The sequence below is a fragment of the Choristoneura fumiferana genome, chromosome 13 (genome assembly GCF_025370935.1).
Source record: "Choristoneura fumiferana chromosome 13, NRCan_CFum_1, whole genome shotgun sequence".
Classification (NCBI taxonomy): domain Eukaryota; kingdom Metazoa; phylum Arthropoda; class Insecta; order Lepidoptera; family Tortricidae; genus Choristoneura; species Choristoneura fumiferana.
In genome coordinates this window covers 20718387-20741096 of record NC_133484.1, presented here as the reverse complement: position 1 = coordinate 20741096, position 22710 = coordinate 20718387, and the positions used below count along the sequence as shown (strand labels likewise).

General features: G+C 45.3%; 1 protein-coding gene and 1 long non-coding RNA gene across 2 annotated transcripts; both read left to right on the top strand.

Moving 5' to 3' along the window:
• Positions 1-57: 57 nt before the first annotated feature.
• On the top strand, positions 58-18339 carry LOC141434543 (unconventional myosin-Ia-like). Its single transcript, XM_074096965.1, has 16 exons — positions 58-1418; positions 4209-4440; positions 6003-6365; positions 6449-6512; positions 7546-7565; positions 8425-8799; positions 8876-9023; positions 9103-9524; positions 9588-9949; positions 10030-10232; positions 11877-12048; positions 12113-12446; positions 12507-13187; positions 14119-14249; positions 14626-14691; positions 14723-18339. The coding sequence occupies exons 1-16, from the start codon at positions 1411-1413 to the stop codon at positions 14778-14780; spliced, it is 3639 nt and encodes a 1212-aa protein (XP_073953066.1). The 5' UTR covers positions 58-1410; the 3' UTR covers positions 14781-18339.
• A 1589-nt stretch (positions 18340-19928) lies between these two features.
• LOC141434532 (uncharacterized) lies at positions 19929-20841 on the top strand. Its single transcript, XR_012452061.1, has 2 exons — positions 19929-19976; positions 20019-20841. It is a non-coding gene; the product is annotated as an uncharacterized lncRNA (long non-coding RNA).
• Positions 20842-22710: the final 1869 nt, after the last annotated feature.

Sequence of the window (22710 nt, the reverse complement as noted above, 5' to 3'; positions counted from 1 at the left end):
TATATTCTGGTGTGTCCCGTACGGTATTATCGGAGCGCGGCGGCGGAGAGTTCGGGGAGTTTGGGGAGCGCGGGTCGGGGGAGCGCCACAGCCGCCGGCGCTCGCGCGGGGGCGGCGCGGGGGACCCGGGGGCCGCTCGGCCTCCGCCCGCCGCCGGCCCTCCACGTACATGCTGTGCAGGGTCGCCTTAGGCTTCTTCATGGCGTCGCCCGTGAGAAGCGAAGGAGCGTGTATTTGAATAAACGTCGGTATGTTCTTTACGAATTGTTCGTACATACGATACGCGTGTCGGTCTCGCAACCGCGCCACGGGCCCCGCGGAAGAGGGCGGCGAGGGCGCGCGGCCAGGGCTCGCGGCGGCCGAACGCTCGCTCGAGGAGCCCGCGCCGCGCCCGACGTCGCTGGAGCTCTTTATTCGAAAAACTTCTGAATCTAGACCATTGCCGTCCGCTATTCCTTCACTTTCCTCATCAGCAGAAAACGTGTTAGTTCCATTTTTGCTTAAATTAAACGAATGCACATTCTCCACTTCTTCGAAAGTGTCAATAGTATTTTCAGTATGCACAGAACGTTTACTCTTTACTATATTATTTATATTTATGTTACCTGGTTCGTGTCTGATCTCGGCTAAGAGCGGTCGGGTTATCGTTTCAGACCGAACAGCTTTCGGGAAAATGGCTAACGTGAGGCGATTAGATGTGATATAGTTATTATTGCAATTTAAGCCTACTACTTTTGCCACATTATTGTTCATTTTAGTCCCAAGCTCGATATTCTTTGTTCCACTGGCACTGTTTATATTCATACGAGATTTTTTTCTGATTTCGTTTAAGCACTTTCGTGTCTTTCGTTTCTTGCGCTTCGAATAGCATTCTTCCATAACAACTTTATTTAATGAAATCACTTGTACTTGCCTAAAAACTAAAATTAATTGTGGGCCCGAAAAGTGACATTTAAAAATGCCGCTCTGACGTTCAAAGGCGGTTTAGGCCGTAGATAAACAACAACTAAATTACGATGAAGAAGTTATTGTTTATTTTTTATAAAAATAAGACAATATTTCAAGTATTTAAAATATATAGAATATAATAATAAGATACCATCCGCCTTTAATAAAAAATGCTTTAAGATTGTGTTAAGTACTACTACTGTGCCACTGTCATGAAATGTTTTTACATAAATTCTCTAGTGGGAGATAAAATGGAGTTAAACCACAAAAACGCCTCAATGTTGTCATGACCATGTCACTTTCTGTCAAGTCAACAAAATGTCATAATTCGACGACGATAAAATTGAGTCCTCATAGGCTTCCAGTCTGTTTCGAAAATTAATAATAGTTTAAGCGATAAATGATGTCGAAGAGTTCATCCCTAGCATCGTAGTGTTATTTAAGAATATATCTTGAGAATTTATGCCAAGGTGAGTACGTAGAACATGACACCGTAGTGGGCCACAATTAATGATCGAGTACTCGCTACTTCGCTACTGCAGTGGTCGGTCGATCTCGGTTTCTCCATTAACTGGAGCAAAACAAACTAATAATTAATGTGCCATGTGCAATTTTATGATGATTTAGGATGAATTTGCTGACTATAATTGCCAGTTTAAGTGAAGGATACCCTTATGAATCTAGCTGCTCCTGTCATACTGCATTATGACTCCAATACTTAGGGGTAAATAAAATGTACCTAACAGCTTTGGAAATTTGTTGGTCAATCAACTGTCACACATCACTTAATAATATTGTGAATCAATCTGAAAAAAAGTTGTTAATGACAAAAGTTAAATTAAGACTAAATAAGTGTTAAGTGTTAACTTAAATACTCACAAAAATATGATTGGTACTTTTCAATGTTGCTCTATGTTGGCTCTATGTACAAATTGTTTTGAATGCAAATTGTTTTCTCTCTCTTTTCTCTATCTTTTTTTTTCATTGATGTAATTTCATTTGTGTTGAAATTATTTTGTTATTTTTTTTTATTTTATTTTTGTTTGCTTAATAAATATATTTTATTATTATTTTACCATGCCTTTTGTTTATTTAGTTTTAAAAATACATCTTGGTTGACAATTTACCTACTTTCATGGTTGGTTTGTATGTAATACTACATAGTGATTGTTGTACAACTACAGGCTGAGGTTTTCAAATGGGTTATCAGTGAGAGAGGGGACATATGTCACTATTGTGACAGAGCACTATTGAGGCAGATAAATTGGTTTAAAGAACCACAATAAAGTAGCTGCTAGATCAGTTCCCCAAACTTATTTCATCATTATTATAAAATTTGATGTCTTGAGATGACCATCAAAAGCTACTCTGTTATAACCTCGATAGTGATTGTGTTGAGGTGTGTAAGTACAAGGTAGTCAGTCGTGGATCGTTTGAGTTGGGAGTAGGTAGTGACAGCAGAGGAATCAGTGTCCACCTTAACTGAAGGTTAGGATGCTTAGAGACTAGGTTTAACCCCAGAAGATAACCTCAGTCTGCCACATATTTACATATTTGGACATGCAAGTCAATGCATTCATTTAACATTGAATCTCTGAATGGCTAAAAAGAGAACAAGCATGTCTAATAGGGCCGTGCCCAATGGCACACAAAAAGTGGGTGAAACTTGACAATAAAAAAGCTGAAGAAAACTATCAAAGGCTATAATACAGGGTGTAAGTAAGTGTAACAGCCATTCAAATGGCTTGTTAGATCAATTTACCAGAATCATTATTTCCTCGTAGCAAAATTACCATTCATATTGCTACTAGGAAATAATGATTTTGGGGAAATGATCTAACCAGTTGTTTGGCTTAAAAAATGTTTTTAGGAAAGCAATAGGCGGGAGACCTAAAACAGATAAGTTAACGAATAGAAATGGGTGTTATTTGAAAAAAAAAATCCAATTAATTATTCAATAGCTAGGCTATCAGTTTACTGAAATATTGAAAAAGATAATGGACTGTAAGTAAGCAAGTCATTACAATATTTTGCGAGATATGAAGGGCTATTCATATACTTATAGCAAAAGTTTTTGTTAAAAACATAGAAAACAAATTAGTATTTTCTTTTAACGCAACCAATTTTGGTTATTTTTAAAATTTGCATTTTTCAACTGCCTTAATAGTATGAACGTCATCGTCGGCAATAAATAATTTTCTTGAAATTTGACTCAAACATTTTACGTTGTTCCTTTGTTTTAGATGTTAAAACAATCAAAATTTTAAAGATTTTTCAAAATATTGATCCTTTAGTGAGTATTGACACTTCACTTGCCTTTTAAAAATAACATAGTCTTGTTTCAGCAAAATACGATATTTCAGGTACTTTCCCTTGATGTCCCATAGTGTTGGGACGCTTGACGCTCAGTATTCATACTTACTAACTGTGTTCTAGCTTACAATTTTTTTCGAACTGTTCTCTTCAGTTCCTAATGCACGCCCGACAGATGTCGGAGAAAGAGATTTCTTACTTGAACAGTTACGGTAGCTGTAGCCAGCCGCATTTCGGCTTTCATTGTCATAAAAGCTGCGTTTATCCTTTCAAACACATTCGCAGCCACATATACGAGTGTAGCGCGTACCAGCGTTTTTCAGCTTTGTAGCGAAAACTGCCTACGAACAGAGAACTCCCCTAGCGGGTTCTTGGCACCTCTCGCGTGGGCACCTCCGTAATCTAAACTCACTCTTTCGCCCGTCCCTAGACGTAAAATCTAAGGGCGATAAAGTCTGGAGACAGTGCGGGCCAAGGTATCGGGATCGGGCCGCTTCTGCCTACTTATCCACGAGTTAGAAAACCCACCAATTGTCACCGAAAAGCGGTCTGCACTGTACACAGCATGTGCTGTGTTGCTGTTGCTACCAAGTTGCTACACAACAGTGGGTGCAGCGCCGCTGATTTTCTGCAGAGCCAAAAATTGGGATATACCTACAGTGTGTATTTTTAGAGTTTCCTTAAAAGGAAAAAAAGGAACTAATATTTATGGGATCACTCGCGTGTACGTCTGCCTAAGGTCTGCCTGCCTGTTTTTCCGTGCATCTGTCACACACAACCGATTGACAGGACTAGTTAGGTACTTTAAAATTTTTATTATCCCCAATCCTCATGGTCGATTTTCCCATTGCTTCGGCAAAAAAACACATTACAAAAAGTTTCCATAGCTGGATAACGAGTAACGACGCAGAAAAGACTACAGAAGAATAGAAAACGTGTTATTACAGTTCGAGCGTGTCAGACGCGGGCGCGGGCGCGGGCCGGCATGCAGCCGGCACGGTGAGGAGCGGCGCGGCGCCGGCATGGCGGAGGGCGGGGCGGGCGCGGGAGCGGGAGCGGGGCGGGGCGGGCGCGGGCGCGGGCGAGGCCGGCCAGTGCGACGCCGTGCTGCTGGCGCCGCTCACCGAAGACTCCTTCCTGCACAACCTGCACGTGCGCTACAAGCGCGACATCATCTACGTAAGTGGCGACTGGCCGAATAGTACCTACGGCATGGGGACGCTCCACTAAAACAGATAATGGCGTATTAAATAAAAGTAGCATATTTATAGGTAGGTTATATACCTATATCTATAAGTATATAATAAAAATAAGAGATAATCGGATATTTACGGTTTACTAATGTTTTGGCGAAAATTATTTAGCAAATTATTAGCTCCCAAACTATTTATCTTATATTTTTATTTAGGCGAAATGTTATTTCCCAACTCAACATTTCGCACTGATATCATTTCCCAACCAATCATTTGATAAATTATTATTATGCAAATTATTATCTGGGATTTTTTTAAGATGTCATTTATGTTTTGGTCAAATGTATTGATTGGCATACCTTAAATTGGCAACATATTGAATGGCATCCAACCTATTTTCCTAGTGGCAGTACTCCTTGGCTGCTATAAAAAAAAACCTAACATCGAAGGCTAAGGCCTTAGCCTTCTGAACCTAAACTATCCAAGTCGCTTCTGCTCCGAACCGTCTTGCTCGCACAATTTTTGAAGAAGCTTTGCAATATAAAATTGGCTAAATGTTATTTGACAATTTGTTATTTTCCCAAGCCAATCATTTGCTACATAATTATTTGCCACATAAAAGTGTTATGAAGTAAAAAAATTCAATATAAAAATGTTGCGGAATAAGACAAATACGAAGTAAAGTTATGCCAACGATTGGTTTGCCAAATGAAACTGGCGAAAGATTGGTTGCTAAGTGAAATTTGGCGAAACATATTTCGCCGTAAAGGCAGTACACCCTTTCCTCCACTTGCGTTTATAATTCATATTAACTTGCTTTGTCTGTTTATTTACCAACTCCAACTTCTATTTGAAAATACCTACCTATAGACGAACAAGAACCTTACCCCCACAAAACGATACCCCGCTATCACTTAAAGATTTCGCCCCATACTTATTGCCCTGACCACCAGCAGAATAATTTATTAACACTAAGAAAACACCTCAACATTCATGGTCATATTTCCAAGCTGCATTTACATGTAAGTTTGTATACATACGATGTTCAATAGAACCTGTCGTGAATATGGTCGACTGATCGTAAAATCTGCCAGATCATGAAATTCCTAAGCATATCACGAAACTCCGTCATTTATATACAGGGGTGATCAAACCAAACGGGTCAGTAGCGAGAAGTCAGAAACTATATGAGAGATAACGAAATCTGTTCTCAGGACCATGGCGTCGATTTTAGATCCATACTTATACTATACTAATATTATAAATGCGAAAGTGTGTTCGTATGTTTGTGTGTTTGTCTGTCTTTCACGCCGTTACGGAGCGACGGATCGACGTGATTTTTGGCATAGTTTATAGGCCCGAGAGTGACATAGGTTACTTTTTATCCCGGAAACATGCACAGTTTCCGAGGGAACAGCGCGCGATATCCGAATACCACGCGGGCAAAAGCTAGTTTAATATATATATTTTGAAGTGCGACCGCTGATCTGAGTGCCGAGTGCCGAGTGCCGAGTGCTGAGTGGGGCGGGGCGGGCGTTTGTGTCGCAGACGTACGTGGGCAACGCGCTGGTGTCGGTGAACCCGTGCCGCGCGCTGCCGCAGTACTCGCTGGAGCTGGTGCGCGCGTACCTGGCGCGGCCGCCGTACCAGCTGCCGCCGCACCTGTACGCGATCACGGCCGCCGCGTACCGCTGGGTGCGCGACCGCGGCGAGAGCCAGTGCATCGTGATCACGGGCGAGAGCGGCGCCGGCAAGACGGAGGCGGCGCGCGTCTGCCTGCAGTGCGCCGTGGTGGCGGCGGCGGCGGCGGCGGCGGGGAGGCGGGCGCCGCGCTGGCCGCCGCCGGCACGCTGCTCGAGGCCTTCGGCAACGCCGCCACCGCGCGCAACCACAACGCCAGCAGATTCGTCAGTATCGCTCTCGCCGCTCACCACATCATTGCATCATCGCATCTGCCTGCAGCCGCGCATTACATCACTCGCTTCTGCTTGCAGGGCAAGCTGCTCGACATAGAGTTCGACTTCAAGGGCGAGCCGGTGGGCGGGCACATTTCGCACTGTGAGTGTTTCTTGTTTGCCGGTCGATCGATTGGACGACTCTCTGTTGTTCTCACTCGCTCTCGCACTCTTTTAAAGTATGCCTTATGTGATGAACCTGATGAATTATTTTAAAATGTCTTTCTATTTCACACGCAGTCCTGCTGGAGAAGGTAATAAATAAGTTTGACGAATAAGAAGTTGTCAGGTTGTAGTCGTAAATTTCCATTCGTGCTAATCAGAGATGGGCATTAATCGATTAATTTTTTAATCAATTAATCAATCGATTGAACAATCAATCGTCACAAAATTAATCTTATTACAAATAAAATTGATGAAATTTTTTGTCGCTGGTAATATATCGACGATTAATTTAATCGTGACTAAATTAATCGAAAGTTACGACTAAGATTAATCAATCATCATTTTTAATCGTATTAATCCCAAAAATGTGTGATCGTGTAAAGGAAATCAAACTTCTTATTAAAGTTAGAAAAAGTTTATTATAAAATTAAAAACATAAAAAAGCAAGAGAAAAACAGAAAACACAACTAGCACGTAGGGTCACCCGATCGTAACTCAAATCTCTTTTACTTACATTAAAAACGTATATCCTAAATTGAATAGGTTAATCTCAATCGTTATTCGTTAGCCGATTACATTTTGCTCATCTCTGGTACAAATACATAGTAAGTCAGGCGGCACATTATACCGGTTGTGGCCTGTGATATGAACAAAAATTAAAACATAGATCGTGCTCGTCAAACTGAACAACATTAGTTCGGCGACTTTTAAAAATAATGGAGTCTTTGTATTTTCCCTTTTTCATACAAATTAAATACTTATTGCTATCAATGTACGCCATCCTAGAACCCAACTGACGTCGGCTGTCACGCTACAAACATCAAGCATTTCTCTTTACAATGCTTCATGGAATAAACTTAAAAGTGTAATAAAAATTCAAAAACTAATTATTTTTAAAAGTCACTGAACTAATATTGTTCAGTTTGAGGAGAATGATCTATGGTAATAATTAATATTTGCTCATATTACAGGCCACACCCGGTATGAAACTGTAAGAGATAGGCACAGAGAATCTGTCTTAGGGACCATTGGGTGCATTTTTATGAAGAGGTAAAATTTTGGCATGGTAATTATTGGTTACATATTTGAATATCGAAAATTAAAATACCTACGGTTAAAATGTCGATGTTCAAAATATCGAAATTAAAATATCGATTGTATCTATGGTCAAAATGTGTAAGATTGAAATGTCGATTGATTAAAATATCGAATGAGTAAAAATATCGATAGCCAATATATCTAAGTTGTAAATGTCAACATATTTGAATGTTGAAAATTAAAATATCGTACATACAAATCTGCTTTATTTATTGCTCCTTTCTGTTAATAGCATTTATTTTACATAATCTAGTCATTTTTAGCATTCGCCGGCCGCTACCGCGGCACGCTCGCTTCGCTCGCTCGGCTCGTGCGTTGTTGTGGTCACAGTTCTGACCTAACCGAACCAAATATTTTTGGTAATTCATGTTCAATAAGTTAGGGTAGGTTAGTATCGCGTCAAGGCGCGAAGCGCCTCAACTGAGCGGAATAGGAGCTCCGCGCGGAGCTCCGTCGACCCTGTCACGTGATAGTTCATACATAGGATATTCGATACTCTGTACTTCGATATTTTGGACTTCGATATTTACATCTTTCGTTGTCACTTTTGTAGATAAATATATTTTCGATATATTGAACGTAGGTGATATAACCATTCGACAATATAAACTCGTTATTTTACTTATCGATATTTCGATACAGTCGATATTTTAATTTTTGATATTTTGAACATCGACATTTTACCCGTACCTAGGTATTTTAATTTTCGATATTCAAATATGTAACCAAAGCGAACACTGGTCCGTGTGCAGGAGCGCGCGAGCGGCGCGCTGGAGGGCGAGCGCAACTTCCACGTGCTGTACCAGCTGCTGGCCGGGCCGAGCCGCACCTGCTCAGTGAGTGTCCCTCCCGGCTGCCGGCCCGGGCCCTCCCAGCTCCCAGCTCCCAGGGCGCGGCGCACGCTCATGCGGCCCGCTCTTGTTGCAGAGAGGCTGAAGCTGCAGCGGTCGTGGGAGCACTACGCGGTGCTGCGCGGCGCGGGTGACGGCGAGGGGGGCGGGGGGGCGGTCCCGCCCGCGGCGCCGCCGCCGCCCTGCTCGCCGCGCCGCACGCCGCCGCCACCGCCGCCGCCGCCGCCCGGCCCGCGCGCCGCGCAGGCCGACCGCGACCACTTCCAGTTCACTAAGGTGCGTGCCGGGCGACCGGCCAGGGGCCGGGGGGTGACGCTCGAGAGTCGCGTGTGAGCCGACGCTTCCTGTGCAGGCGGCGATGGCGCGACTGGGGCTGAGCGCGAGCGAGTGCGGCGGCGTGCTGCGGCTGCTCGCCTTCCTGCTGAAGCTGGGCAACGTGCAGTTCGAGCCCACCACCACCATCGACGGCGCGCTGGCCACGCGGCTGCACCACGAGTATGGTGCGTGCGGGGGGCGGGGCGCGGGAACCGACACGCGAGCGGGCCCGTCGAGTGCTGATGACGCGTGGGCTTGTTGCAGAGCTGCGCGAGGCGTGCGCGCTGGTCGGCGTGGAGGCGGGCGCGCTGGCTGCCGCGCTGGGCGCGCCGCCGCTCGACGACGCCGAAGGAGAGCGAGGTCGGTTCGCCTCTCTCGTTCGAGAGCTTCAAACTTTTTACAATATTTGTATTAGTTCGAGTCGCGATCGTGTATCGTCTCGCGTCACATCATGCAACGCCAGTAAACGAAGAGACGCCGCAGTAACGAGTCGGGGTGTCGCAGAGGGCTCGCCGGGCTCGGAGGAGAGCGCGTCGGTGGAGGGCAGCGCGTGCGGCGCGGCGTGCGGCGGCTGCGCGGCGTGCGCGGGCGCGGCGTGGGCGCGCGCGCGGCGCGACGTGCTGCTGCAGGCGCTGTACGCGCGGCTGTTCGCGTGGCTGCTGGCGCGCGTCAACGAGGCCATCAAGGTGCGTTCGGGGCGGGCGGGGGCGCGGGGACGCAGCTACTGACGAGACGCGCGCGTGTTGCAGCCGGCGGAGGCGGGCGCGCGGCAGTCGCTGGGCATCCTGGACGTGTACGGGTTCGAGTCGCTGGCGCACAACGGGCTGGAGCGGCTGCTCATCAACTACGCGGCGGAGCGGCTGCAGGCGCACGTGACGCACGCCACGCTGCGCCGCGAGCAGGACGAGTACGCGCGCGAGCAGCTGGCCTGGCTGCCGCTGCCGTACCGCGACCACGACGCCGCCGCCGACCTGCTGGACGCCGGGCCCGACAGCGTGCTGGGCTGCCTGCGCGAGGCGGGCGCGCGCGGCGGCGGCGACGCCGGCCTCGTGCAGCGGCTGCAGCGCCGCCGCCACCCGCTGCTGCTGGTGCTGCCGCCGGACCACTTCCAGTGAGTGCCAGCCGCGCCGCGCCGCGCCGCTCCGGGCCAGCGCCCAGCGGCATGGCGCGGCTGACGAGCGTGTGTCGCAGGGTGGCGCACTTCGCGGGCCCGGTGGTGTACAGCGCGCGCGGCATGCCCGACAAGAACCGCGACGCCGTGTGCCGGCGCTGCTGCGGCGTGCTGTCGGCGGCGCGCGAGCCGCTGCTGGCCGCGCTGTTCCCCGCGCCGCCGCCGCACGCCGCACCCGCCGCGCGCGGTGAGTGCCACCGCCCGCCACCAGTGCCGGCCACTAGTTGAAGACTGCACACTAAACCATCAACTTCTTTCACGTCGTTCACTTAATTAACATTTTTTTTTTGCATAAAACTGATCGTTATTGGCCCCTACCTCAACTGATTAATTAAGTCATTAGTAATTAATTGACAAAGTATTCGAATAACGATTGATAAATCGGCATTTTACTCGACTAAACACACACACAATTAAATCACAATTAAATCTGGAAAAAAAAATGGAAAACGCACGTTACAAAAATTTAATATCCTTGTCATGTGTTGTTCACTTGAAAAATCATTCTAGTATGTATGCTACAAATAAAAAATCCTAGTATAAATCGAGAGAAAATTAATCTAATTAATTTATCAAAAATTAATAGGCAGTGAGTGGACTGCAAAATTTCGTACCTACTTGATACCGCGATGAAATATACAATGGTTTCCCATAAAACTAATGCTAAGTCCGAATTTGATTGTCTGCCGCGGCGGATCTTGCAGAAAATACCAAAAAAAAATAGTCACTTCCGGTGCGAAAAATGGGGCGTCATTTAACCAATCTGATACTGAAATAATAGTCATGGCATCAGTTAGGAATTTACTGGTAGATACAGAAAAGCGAAATATGTCAGTATTTTTTTTGCCGTAAGTCTCGGCAGACGCTCTCAAAGGGTGGTCACAGCAGGACCCCTAAATATACCCATCTGATACCAGCATGAAACCAATTCCAGTCGATAGGTATGAACCTTCATTTCCGGAATTTATAAGTCTGCCAAGGCTGTTTTTACCGAAACACCTTGACATACGAGATTATGTGAGCAACATCTACTCCGGTCAATTATAGACATTTCAATTTACATAAATTCCGACAAAGCCGAATTTTGGTGGAGACCTTGGGTACACCATTAGGAATAAAGTGTCAAAGCCCCCATTGATTCCATGTGTGCAAAAATTTATTCGGGGTCAAAATTCAAAATTTGATTTATTTGTTTTCTTTTTCGAAAACGGTAGATTTTATCAAAAAGTAGTCGAGGCAAACATAAAAATAAAAACCAAAAAAATCATAAAATTATCCACAAAATTAATTAAGTTAAATGACGCCCCATTTTTCGCACCGGAAGTGACTATTTTTGGAACTTTCGGCAAGTTCCTCCGCGGCAGACTATCAAATTCGGACTTAGCATCAGTTTTATGGGAAACCAACCATTGTGCATTTCATCGCGGTATCAAGTAGGTACGAAATTTTGTAGTCCGCTCTCCGTCTATTAGTCGCGGGTAATTAATCGACGATTAATTTAATCGTGACCAAATTAATCGAAAGTCTTACGATTAAGATTAAACAAACCAAAAAAAAATATCTGGTTCAATACGGGAGAATTCTAAACTATCTACTGTTGTATTCTGAAGATCATTTGCTACTCTTATCAGTGTTCATTAAATACATTCGGTTTTTGAATTTTTTTTTTAACTGTTTAGGCTTGTTTTTTGACGTAGAATAGAATAGACTACTTAGTTGAAAAAGTTGGAAAATTTACCTAAGTATACCAATCTATACTTGTGTTATTGGACGTCGCATCCGTTACTCTCTCACATTCAACATCCATTCGAGTCGGTAGGAAAATATCGGAATGCGTCATGGACGCGGTGCGGCTTGACGTGGACAGGGTCGCCGCGGCGGCCGGCGGCGCTCGCGTGCCGGCAGCGCGCGCTCGTGGGCGCGCTGCTGCGGCGGCTGCCCGGCGCGCCGCGCCTCGTGCGCTGTCTGCGGGCGGACCCCGCGCTGCGCCCGCACCGCTTCGACGCCGCGCTGCTGCGTCACCAGATCCGCACGCAGGGGTGAGTGCCGCCCCGCCCCGCCCCGCCCCGCCCGCGCGCCCCCCTAACGCGCCGCCTGTTGCAGCATCATGGACATGGCGCTGCTGCGGCGCGCCGGCTGGTGCGAGTCGTGGTGCGCGCGCAGCGTGGTGGCGCGCTACGGCGTGCTGGCGCCGGCGCGCGCCGCCCCGCCCGCCGACCCCGTGCGCGCCGCGCGCGCGCTGCTGCGCCCGCTGCCCATCCCGAGCGCCGAGTTCGCCTACGGCCGCACCAAAGTGTTCATCCGCTCCCCGCGCACGGTCTGGGAGCTGGAGGCGCTGCGCGCCGCACGCGTGGAGCAGCTGGTGCGTGCGGCGCAGCGGGCCTGGCGCCGCCACCGCGCCCGGCGCCGCACCGCCGCCGCGCGCGTCATCCAGAGGGCGTGGCGCGGCCGCGCGCGGCCGGCGGCGGCGGTGGCGGCGGCGGCGGCGCCGTCGGAGCGCGCGGCGGCGGCGCGCGTGGTGTGGCGCGCGTGGAGCACGCGAGCGCGGCGCGCGTACCTGCTGGCGCTGTGGCGGCGGCTGCCGGCGCGGCACCGGTCGCCGCTGTGCGCGGCGTGGCCGGCGCCGCCGCAGCCGGCTCTGCTGGGGCGCACGGACGCGCTGCTGCGGCGGCTGCACCACCGATGGCGCTGCGGCGTGTTCCGCGCGGCGTTCGACCAGACGGCGCGCAACCGCATGCGCGAGAAGGTGACGGCGTCGGTGCTGTTCCGGTCGCGCAAGGCGCTGTACGGCGCGTCGGTGGCGCACCCGTTCGTGGGCGACTACGTGCGGCTGCGCGCGTCGGGCGCGTGGCGGCGCGGCGCGGTGGGCGCGGCGGGCGCGCAGGACCGCTACGTGGTGTTCGCGGACGTGGTGGGCAAGGTGGCGCGGTCGTCGGGGCGCGTGGCGCGCTGCCTGGCGGTGCTGAGCACGGCGGCGCTGCTGCTGCTGGACGCGCGGTCGCTGCGCGTGCGGCGGCGCGTGCCGGCGCAGGCGGTGTACCGGCTGTCGCTGTCGCCGCACGCCGACGACCTGCTGGTGGTGCACGTGCGATGCGCGGCGCAGCTGGACAGCGACGGCGAGGAGCTCTCTCAATGCTCCAGCCGCGACGCGCCGCTCGCGCCCGGCTGCCTCTTCGCGGTGAGTGCCGCTCCCCGCTACCCCGTCTCCGTGTCCCGATATCGCTTCGAGTCGAGTTGTAATAGTTTTCGCTGAAGACACGTTGATACTTGTATGTAGATACTTATCTATACAGAGTAGGTCTGCAGATTATCTTTTGCATATTTGGTACCTAAATTGGATTTACTAGAGTATGTACTTATCCAAATTAACTATATATAGTAGTTAATAAGGGAGCTGCGCTCCACATTGTAACGAATAGTATAAGTTATGCAGGTTGTGTTTGCCTGTTATTGGATTAACACTCTGTTTACGTTACCAACACATCGACACTCTGCTATTTTAATGGTTTTTATATCTGTTGGCAAAGCAATAAATAAAAATTTTAAAAAATTAAATTAAATTAATTGGCCCAACATACTCCGGAGTCCATCATGGGTGTTGTTTTCAAATCATTTGCCAGCGCTGAGCGCGAATCTGCTTTAATTTTTTGAATCCAAGATGGCGAGTGCTATTTTGAGACCGAAAATCGCCATGAGCACATGAGTGTCGTTTTCGATTAATTTGCTAGCGCTGAGCGCCAAGCTGGTATTATTTTATGGATCTAGGATGGAAAATGATATTTAGAGACTGGACTTCGTCATGATCAAAGAAACGTAGGTATCGGGTACCAGGGCACGTTCCAGGTCTCGGTCGGCCCGGACTATCATGTGTTGTTGTACACTAAAGCGATGATTAGGTACACCAAGTTGTTCGCCGCATGTAAAGAACACGGTAGCATAAGACGACATTCGTTGGCCTAAGAAGATTGAAACAAGTTCGGCGTCCGCGTGGGGTGAACGACTCAGTGTAATCGTCGTCGCTTAATCGTATTTGTATTTGTGGGTGTTAATCAAAACCGTTGATAATGTTAGGTGTCATATTTAGTGCCGCTTGGTTGTCCAATGTGCAGGGCGAGGGCGCGTGGCGGCGGCGCGGCGACGTGGTGCTGCGCACGTGCCACGTGCTGGAGCTGGCCACCAAGCTGTTCCTGGTCGTGCAGAACGCCGTCGGCCTGCCGCCGCACGTCAACATCTCCTCCGAGTGAGTCCACCTAGCTGTCATATGCGACCGGCACGCGCACGCTGGGTCTACCTGCGCTAGCTGACGTGGGACATAGTATGAGCAGCGCTAACTGCAATGCGCGCGTCGCGTGCGACGGAACTTGCAGCCACGGCCGCAGGCGTGCGCGCGCGGAGCGCACCCGCGTCAGCTAGCGCAGGCCCTAGTCGCCGGAGCCGGCCTAAGCGAGTTGGAATTGAAATCATCGTTTCTTTCAAATGCATACCCAGTCTTTTCTTTCTTTGGTTTATGTTCGTCTGAAAGCGGTTGCGTATATTTCATGGTGCAGGCAGACGCACAGAACACGTATTCGAACACGCGGCGTATAACTGAAGGCGTCGTGGTGTACTCTGCGCAGGTTCGAGGCGAACTTCGGTCAGCAGATCGTGACGATCTCGTTCCACGTGCTGGGCGGGTCGGGCGCGGGCGGCGGCGGGGCGCGGCGGGCGGCGCGGGGCGGAGGGCCCGGCGCGGCTCGTGCGGCGCGGCAGCCGCATGGACGTGCTGCTGTGAGCCGCCCCCGCCCCCGCCCCCACCGCACACACGTAGCTGCGATAGAGTTATTATAGAGTCGGCCACCCGACGTAGTCTTATGATAGGCGGTAGCCGGCGGGCGGGCGCGGCCGCCGTCGGCGCGGCGCGGAATTATCACTGCGGCGAGTTCGCGCCCCGCGCCGCCGATAACAATTCACTTCCAGTGCTTTCTAATGTTACGAGTAGTTGTAAGAGCCGCCGCCGCCGCGCCCCGCGCGCGGGCCCCACAGACAGCCCCCGGATCCGCGCCTTCCAAGCATCCACGCGATGTCTGCTTCTGTGGCAGCTGTCTCAGTAGAACCTGAGTGCACGCTGGCTTGTTGGCACGGTCATCTGAGTTGTTACACGAGGCTATTGTGATGACGTAACAACCATGCTTACGCTTACCATCACTAATTTCAATTGCGTGAATTAAAGTGTTGCTGCTACACTACTCGATTTCATGTTGAAATAAATAGCTGTGGATTGACAGACAGCCACAGATTTAGTCCTTCAGACAGAGGGCTGTTGCTGTACACCACATGAACTTCGAGCAAGCCCTACACTGCAGGGCTACTACGAAACTCGAAATTCGAAGTTCGTGTTGTGCGGTCCCTCTGACACTTATACTATTTAATACGAGAGCGAGAGGGACCGCACGACACGAACTTCGAGTTTCGTAGTAGCCCTACTGAGAGCAGGCGCCTGGGATCGACCTTGAATGGAGCAGCGAACTCTTTTCTGAACAAATCGAATGTGTCCTAAATGCATGTACATATAATGGAGTGTGCGGTGTCCCTGTGGGGGGGGCGGAGGCGGGGGCGCGGGGCGCGAGGTGGCGCCGCGTGCCAAACCTTACTATAGTGTCTTGATGCCAATACAATACAACTAACGTACGACATGCTAGAGGCCACGCGAGCCGACGTAATATTAAAGTTATAGTGCGAATGGGGAGCAGCGCGCTCTCGGGTACAATTATATCTTTCAAGACTTACAAAGTAAATAACAATAATAAGTATGATTGTTAACGCCGCGCTCCAGCGACAGGTTAGCGATGTATGGAGGGCCTTGGACACGGACTGCGGAGACGATCAGCGGCTCAACGCCGAGCGAGCACATTAAAGATAATAATAATAATAAGTCAATGTCGTATCCCGATGATCAATTTTATTAACTTTCATAGACAACTTACACTTGACCAAGAATGCCAAAATTATAAAAAAAAAAGACCTAAAACATTTTCCCTAAATAAGTGCGACGCACGCTCGCCCGACGCCGTCTAAAGTAGAACATAGGTCATAGCCATAATGAAGCAACCGTTTGCCGACTGAGCGAGAGTTTTGATTTGACGGTTTGCATGTTTGTGCTTAATCCTTCCATTGTAAACGATGAAAATGCTCATGAAATTAAATACTGAATTTGTTTTCTCTAAGACCAGTTAATTAAATAATTGTCTTGTGTAAGTCACTTGAAAATTTTCACGTGATACCTACATAACGATTAACGATTGAGATTAACCTATTCAACTTACAAAATTTACAAACTTACAAAAATATGAAACAACCGTCATTATTCATTCGCTTTACCTTTCACTTACAAGGCTTGAACTTTAACGTCTTGTGTTATATTCAATTATATCAAAATCATTGTACAAACTTTAAGGTTATTATAAAGCTTTAAAATCATAAAAGCTCCTTGAAGAAAGCGCTACCGTCGACACCCATCTTAATCAGGCTACTCATCGCCTAAACACGCGATTAACGATTAAAAATGACGATTGATTAATCTTAGTCGTAGGACTTTCGATTAATTTAGGTACCTAGTCACGATTAAATTAATAGTCGATTAATTACCAGCGACTAAATTTTTAATTAATTAATCACATTAATTTTCTCTCGGTTAAAATTAGGAATTAAGAAATTTTATCTGTAATAATAAATAAAATAATAAATATCACTCGGCATGTCAGCATACATGGGGCATTCAACTTTTATGTGTTCTTGTTCTGTCCAGTCACTGAGTAGACATCAGTGATACATTTTCATAGAAAAATGTTTGCAATGTAGGACTATTAGCATGTTTAGGAGATGAACCATTGTCATTGTCATTTGTCACAACTCTCAACATTTAGTGGAGTTGTACCCCAGAAAATCATACTTTTAATAAGTACCTCGGGGGACGTTACTATGGCAACAACCTTCATAATAAAGTTGATTGACCCACATACTACAATGATTTTCCAAGTGAACACAACACAAGACATGACAAGACATAAGTACCTACCAATTTAATTTTTTAATCGAGATTTAATCGTGAAATTATGTTGATTAAAATGTCGGATGATCAACTAATCGTGATTAATTTTGTGACGATTGATTAGTTGATTTAAAAATTAATCGATTAATCCCCATCTCTGATGCTAGACAATATTTTTATTGGTCTTATTGCTTGTAATTTAATCACCCTATTTTAAACGATTGAGTTATTGCGTTATATTGTCCAGCAATTCCAGTAGGTATTGAGTTAGAAACTAAAGAAATCACTGAGTAAGGCTCAGAAGCATTTGAAGCGCTTGTATCTTGTATTAAGCGAGCGTTGTGTTGTTGTGAAAAGCGACGAATATCTCCATGAACTAAATCCACCATTACATGTGGGTGTGGTGTGTGGTTGCGGAGTACCAAGTTAATTGTGTTTAGTTCATGAGTTTTTGTAACACACACAAGAAACGGCTTTAGAAATGCGTCTGAGATTTACCTCACTGTATAGTGCTAGGGCGGACGGAAGGTACAGTCAAGTGTGTAGTATGTACAGTCAAGGGCAAAAATATCGACACGGCCAAAGTTACAAAAATATGTATACACGACTTTATGCACTTAATATTAAGGCCGTGTATACATATTTTTGCAACTTTGGCCGTGTCGATATCTTTGCCCTTGACTGTACATCCCAGTCTCAAAAAATGGCATCATCATTAAGATCATAGATTTGGGAACATCTAATTAAATGTGCATAAACATGTATACATTGTTTGAAAGATAATTAAGTATGCTACACATGTGCAATTATATGTCTCCAGTAATTAAATCATAACGTTATAGTTCTTGTATAGGTACTTACATATTTTTGCAACAATACGTGAATATTTATTTTTTAGCTTAACATCGTATACATGTTAATGTAACAGTTGATGTATACAAATTAGTGTACGTGTAGTAGGTATACATATTTATGAGTCCTTCAATGGTTACATATTAATGAGCATTAGAATGATTCTAATTTTGTGCAGTTTTAAATGGTTAGGTACTTATTTTTACTAACAATACTTGTACACACATCTTTACACTTGACTGTACATGAGCTGACAAGCATAGATGTGGCTCCTGATCGTCTCCGAAGCCCGCGCCCCGGCCGCCGGGGCCGCCGGGGCCGCCGGGGCTGGGAACTACCAATTTTTCTGTTAAACAAAATATAACTAAGTTAAGTAAGTATGTAAAAGCATGTTACGTTTTGAATGAATAATTATTATGGGAATGTTTTATCGTTTTCAATAAAATTATTATAAAAATGTGTGCCTTTTATTTTGGACCCCGTGCTGGTGCCCCCCCCCTCCCCCCACTTCCTAGCATCGCTTGACAGGCCATGTCAGCGTTGTTGAGCGGTAGCCAAGTTGTGTGTTGTTTGTTTGTTTGTTTGGGATCTTACTTCAAACATGCTTGAACGCGCATCAAATAAAACAAAAGTTATTCACACAAATACTTTAATTACATACGAATATATATGTATTTGTATAACAAAATACCTAGTAGTAACCTCATATATCAAGAATTGCATATATAAGTACATGAATAAGTAATAATTATATAAGTACTTAGACAATACGCATATATTTAAGTACTTGCTTGTTATAAATGAGTAAAACGTGTACCTACTCAGTCGAGCAAAATTTCCGTAGGTCACTCTTGTCTTGATTGGTAACATAATGGTAGGCTAATTTGGAAAATAAATTGGCTTTGAGGCTATGCGAGGCTCACACTTTAAAGTACTAACAGCATTGATTGACTTTTGAAATCGATACATACTTAACATAAACTAAATATTTTAGTGCCATCTGCTAAGAATAGAAATCACAATAAAAATTCCGACAAAGCTGAATTTTGATGGAGACCGTTGGGTACTCCTTTAGGAATAAAGTGTCGAAATTCCCCGTTGATCCCATGTGTGCTAAAAAAGTTATTCGTCGTCAAAGGTCAAAATTTCAGGTTTTGTCTTTTTTTTTCGAAAACGGTAAGTTTTATCAAAAAGTACCTGCCTAGCCTACGCAAATATTACAGATCTTCAAATTATCTACATAAATGGTCCTTATATTTTTTTCTAAGAATCACCATTCCTGAGAAGGTGGTGTTTTTTCGAAAAAACTTAAAACTTGAAAACTGCTGAATTTCGATCCCTGGTTTACCTACTACTGGCACATTGTAAAAATACGCTCTAAAATAACCCCTTTCAAGGAATAGTTCGACTTACCAGCACAGAATAACTACTTAATAGTACCTACTACCGTACACAGAAGGGACTCTCTCGAACAAAAGTCAAGTTTAGGTATAAATCGTTGCACGAGCGTTTTCATATTCCGTTGGGCGCATCGTTGACTCGAAACCGGTTTGGCGCCAAGAGCACAGGGTTCCCACTCGCCGATGAATAAAGATAACAGTGGGTATTAATATGAACTCAATAAACTACCTTTAATAAACAAGTAAATATTCCTTAACATACCTATATAACAACAAAGCATGACAATAACCTAACTACCTGTGCCTACTACAGATGTCCGTATTGGCGAAATCATGTCTTAATATTATTTCTGACCAACCAATTAAAGAATTTTATCAGTAGATAACTACAAACATACGAAACTATTACTAGGCAGGGACTTGGGAAATTAGAGAAGTAAAGACCTTTCAATATCTTTCGGAATGTTGAAAAATGATAATACCGATTCCTTTGTCATATTTTTATTTATACATCCGTAAACACAACAATATAAATTATACGAATTATATCGTTTCGAAGTCATTGTTGCAAAATAAAATAGGTAGGTGCCTACACAAATGACGCGATTCACGCGCGACGCGTCCAGCGTGCTGCGTGCGATGCGAGCCGAGCGGCAACCGAACCGCCTGCCGTGCGCCTAATGATGAGGCGCGTGCGCGCCGGCCGAACGTAGGTACCTAAACTGCGGAGTACCATTACCAGTCACCCTGTAGGTAGGTATCCATGTCATGAATGTGCTATCATGTTCATGTAGAACGGGACTCAGCTTCAACTTTTACCCCCTGTTTCACCACCCATTGATTAAATTTTTCTGACGGATAAATGTAATACCGTCTTTGTTTGTTTTGTTCGAATAGATAGACCAGTGTTTTTCAAAATATTTGGCGATCCCCTGCCTACCTCCGCTTACAGTTATTTTTATTATCCTACGTGGTAATACAAAATTGAATAATCATACACAGTAACGGTGAGAGTAGGTACTGCGTATAGATACCGCGACCCCCTTATGGGGCTTAGAATCGCGATATCTCATTTTTGTAGATAATTTTAGGATCTATAATTTTTGCCTAGGCTACTTTTTGATAAATCTTACCGTTTTCGAAAAAAAAACCTCACAGTAGACCTTTGACCCGAATAACTTTTTAGCACACATTGGATCAATGGGAACTTTTGAGACTTTATTCCTAATGGTGTAGTGTACCCAAGGTCTCCACCAAAATTCAGCTTTGTCGGAATTAAGGTAAATTAATGTCTACATTGACCGGTGTGAAATAAGAAGAAAAATACTTGGAGCAAAAGCCGGCCCGGAGCTACACGCTACATTTGCATACACAGCTAAAAAATTATGCAGTCAACCACTGCACTGTGAGTAATGCCCCTAAACGCTGTGACATATTACTTATTGACTAAAATTCCAAAGTTAAGTAAGTTATTTTACTTGTAGGTACTATTATCTATTCTGTGGTTTTACGAGTAGTAAAGGCAGCTTGACGATATCTGTCTCCAATATACTCTTTTTTTTGAGTAGGTATTAGAGCAATAATAACAATATGTGCTTGTGGCACTTAATAATTTAATCCTGGGAGAATATAAGTTTGATCAGAGCGGGCAAACTACCTACTTGACTCACTTGGATATGTTCAAATCAAATGATGGTTATGTAAGTAAGTAGGTAAGTACCTACGGTCATGAGCGTTAATTTGGGACCCATTTTTCGTGAAAAAATCCTTTCAATTGTCATACAAAATGACAGATATTTCATATGGTTCATGTCAAAATAACATGTGAAGGGTCCACGGAAAGAACATGCCTAGTCACCTTTTTTTGAGATTCAGATTTTAATCTTAAAATTGAGCTCACAAAAAATTAGGAATTTTCCAATATTAAATAATCTATTATTAATTTAAATATTAATTTTAATATTACCATCTTTTCTCCTGGTTAACAGATGTTTATGACGCTTTCAAATCTATTACCTTCAGGTGACCCAATGCTTCGTTTGCCAACCATGTCGCATAAAAAAAAAAATATATGTCATTTCGGTCATTTGGTATTGAAGGAATTGTGCATTTCAATCTTTACGTATTAAGGGAATATGACGTTTTAGGTCAGTCATAATAAATTTCGTTCATTTTAAGAATGAGACAATTTGACATTTAGGTATGATGAGCCCATGGTAATTTGAAAATTAGGGTTATTAGTGAATACGGTATTATGAAATTTAGTGGTTTTAAGCCCAAAGCAATTTAGACAGGATTTCGGGCTATCAAAATTCGGCTAAATAACATACCGGGTGTGGCCTAAAATGAAAACATAGATCGTCCTCGTCAAACTGAACAACATTAGTTCAGCGACTTTTAAAAATACCTACTTAATGGAGTCTTTGAATTTTCTTTTTTTCATACAAATTAACTACTGCTATCAATGTATCTACGCCATCGTAGAACCCAACTGACGTCGCCTGTCACGCTACAAAAGTCAAGCATTTTGCTTTACATTTCTTCTTCGAATAAACTGAGCTTAAGTGTAATAAAAATTAATAAACTAATTATTCTTAAAAGTCGCTGAACTAAAAATGTTGTAAAATTTGAGGGTATGATCTATGTTTTAATTATTTGCTCATTATTTATTTTTATTTATTTATTCAATAAAAGAAAATTTACACAGTATTACAGCTATAAGCCAATTCACTGTAAAATTCAATTAATTTATGCAGCTAAATACTTATTCCACTTCTGTCCATCGCCTCAGAAAAACTCAGACAAATGCGACAAAGTTCGACATCGACTTGAACAATGGTCAGGTTCAGGTGCTGATGACAGAAGGGAGTTAAGATAAGACACGTTAGTGCCCGAATAACAGGGGAATTACGATGCGACACAGTAGGTAGGTACGAGTCTTTGGTACTACAAGCAGACTATAGTTACCTACGTGGTCTGAGAAGTTTTTTTGAGGAAAATGGGACTGCCAATCTTACGAGCATCGTCACCAGATCAGGGCAATCTGAATTGTCAACAGAGTATAGTTACGTCTCACTTCGAGAGGATTGAAGCCAATTTCACCAAGAAATTTTGTGGGGTACAACAGAGGGTAGTATCCATACATTTTTTTGTAAATGAACCTTAAGAATGCTTTTTGCACTTTTTCAAGAAGCAAAGCGTAACTACACTCATAAGGGTTCCATACAACAGCACCTGCCTCGAGTTTGCTTCGCAACAGCAGTATATAGTAATTGATTGCACTGGCGTAATGGAACTCCCGCGCGTTCCTCATAACGAAGCCCTATCTTTTAAAACAGTCGGCGCAGTGGCGTAGCTAGGCGTGGGCGATGTGGGCCCTCGCCCACGGCTTCGCATTTAAAAGGGCCTCGCGAGACCTCTTT

Excerpts from the sequence above, each read along its gene's own strand:
- LOC141434543 (XM_074096965.1), top strand. Across the intron at positions 12,049-12,112 it reads CACCAGATCCGCACGCAGGG|CATCATGGACATGGCGCTGC; the intron begins GTGAGTGCCGCC and ends CGCCTGTTGCAG. Across the intron at positions 14,692-14,722 it reads GTGCTGGGCGGGTCGGGCGC|GGCGGAGGGCCCGGCGCGGC; the intron begins GGGCGGCGGCGG and ends CGGGCGGCGCGG.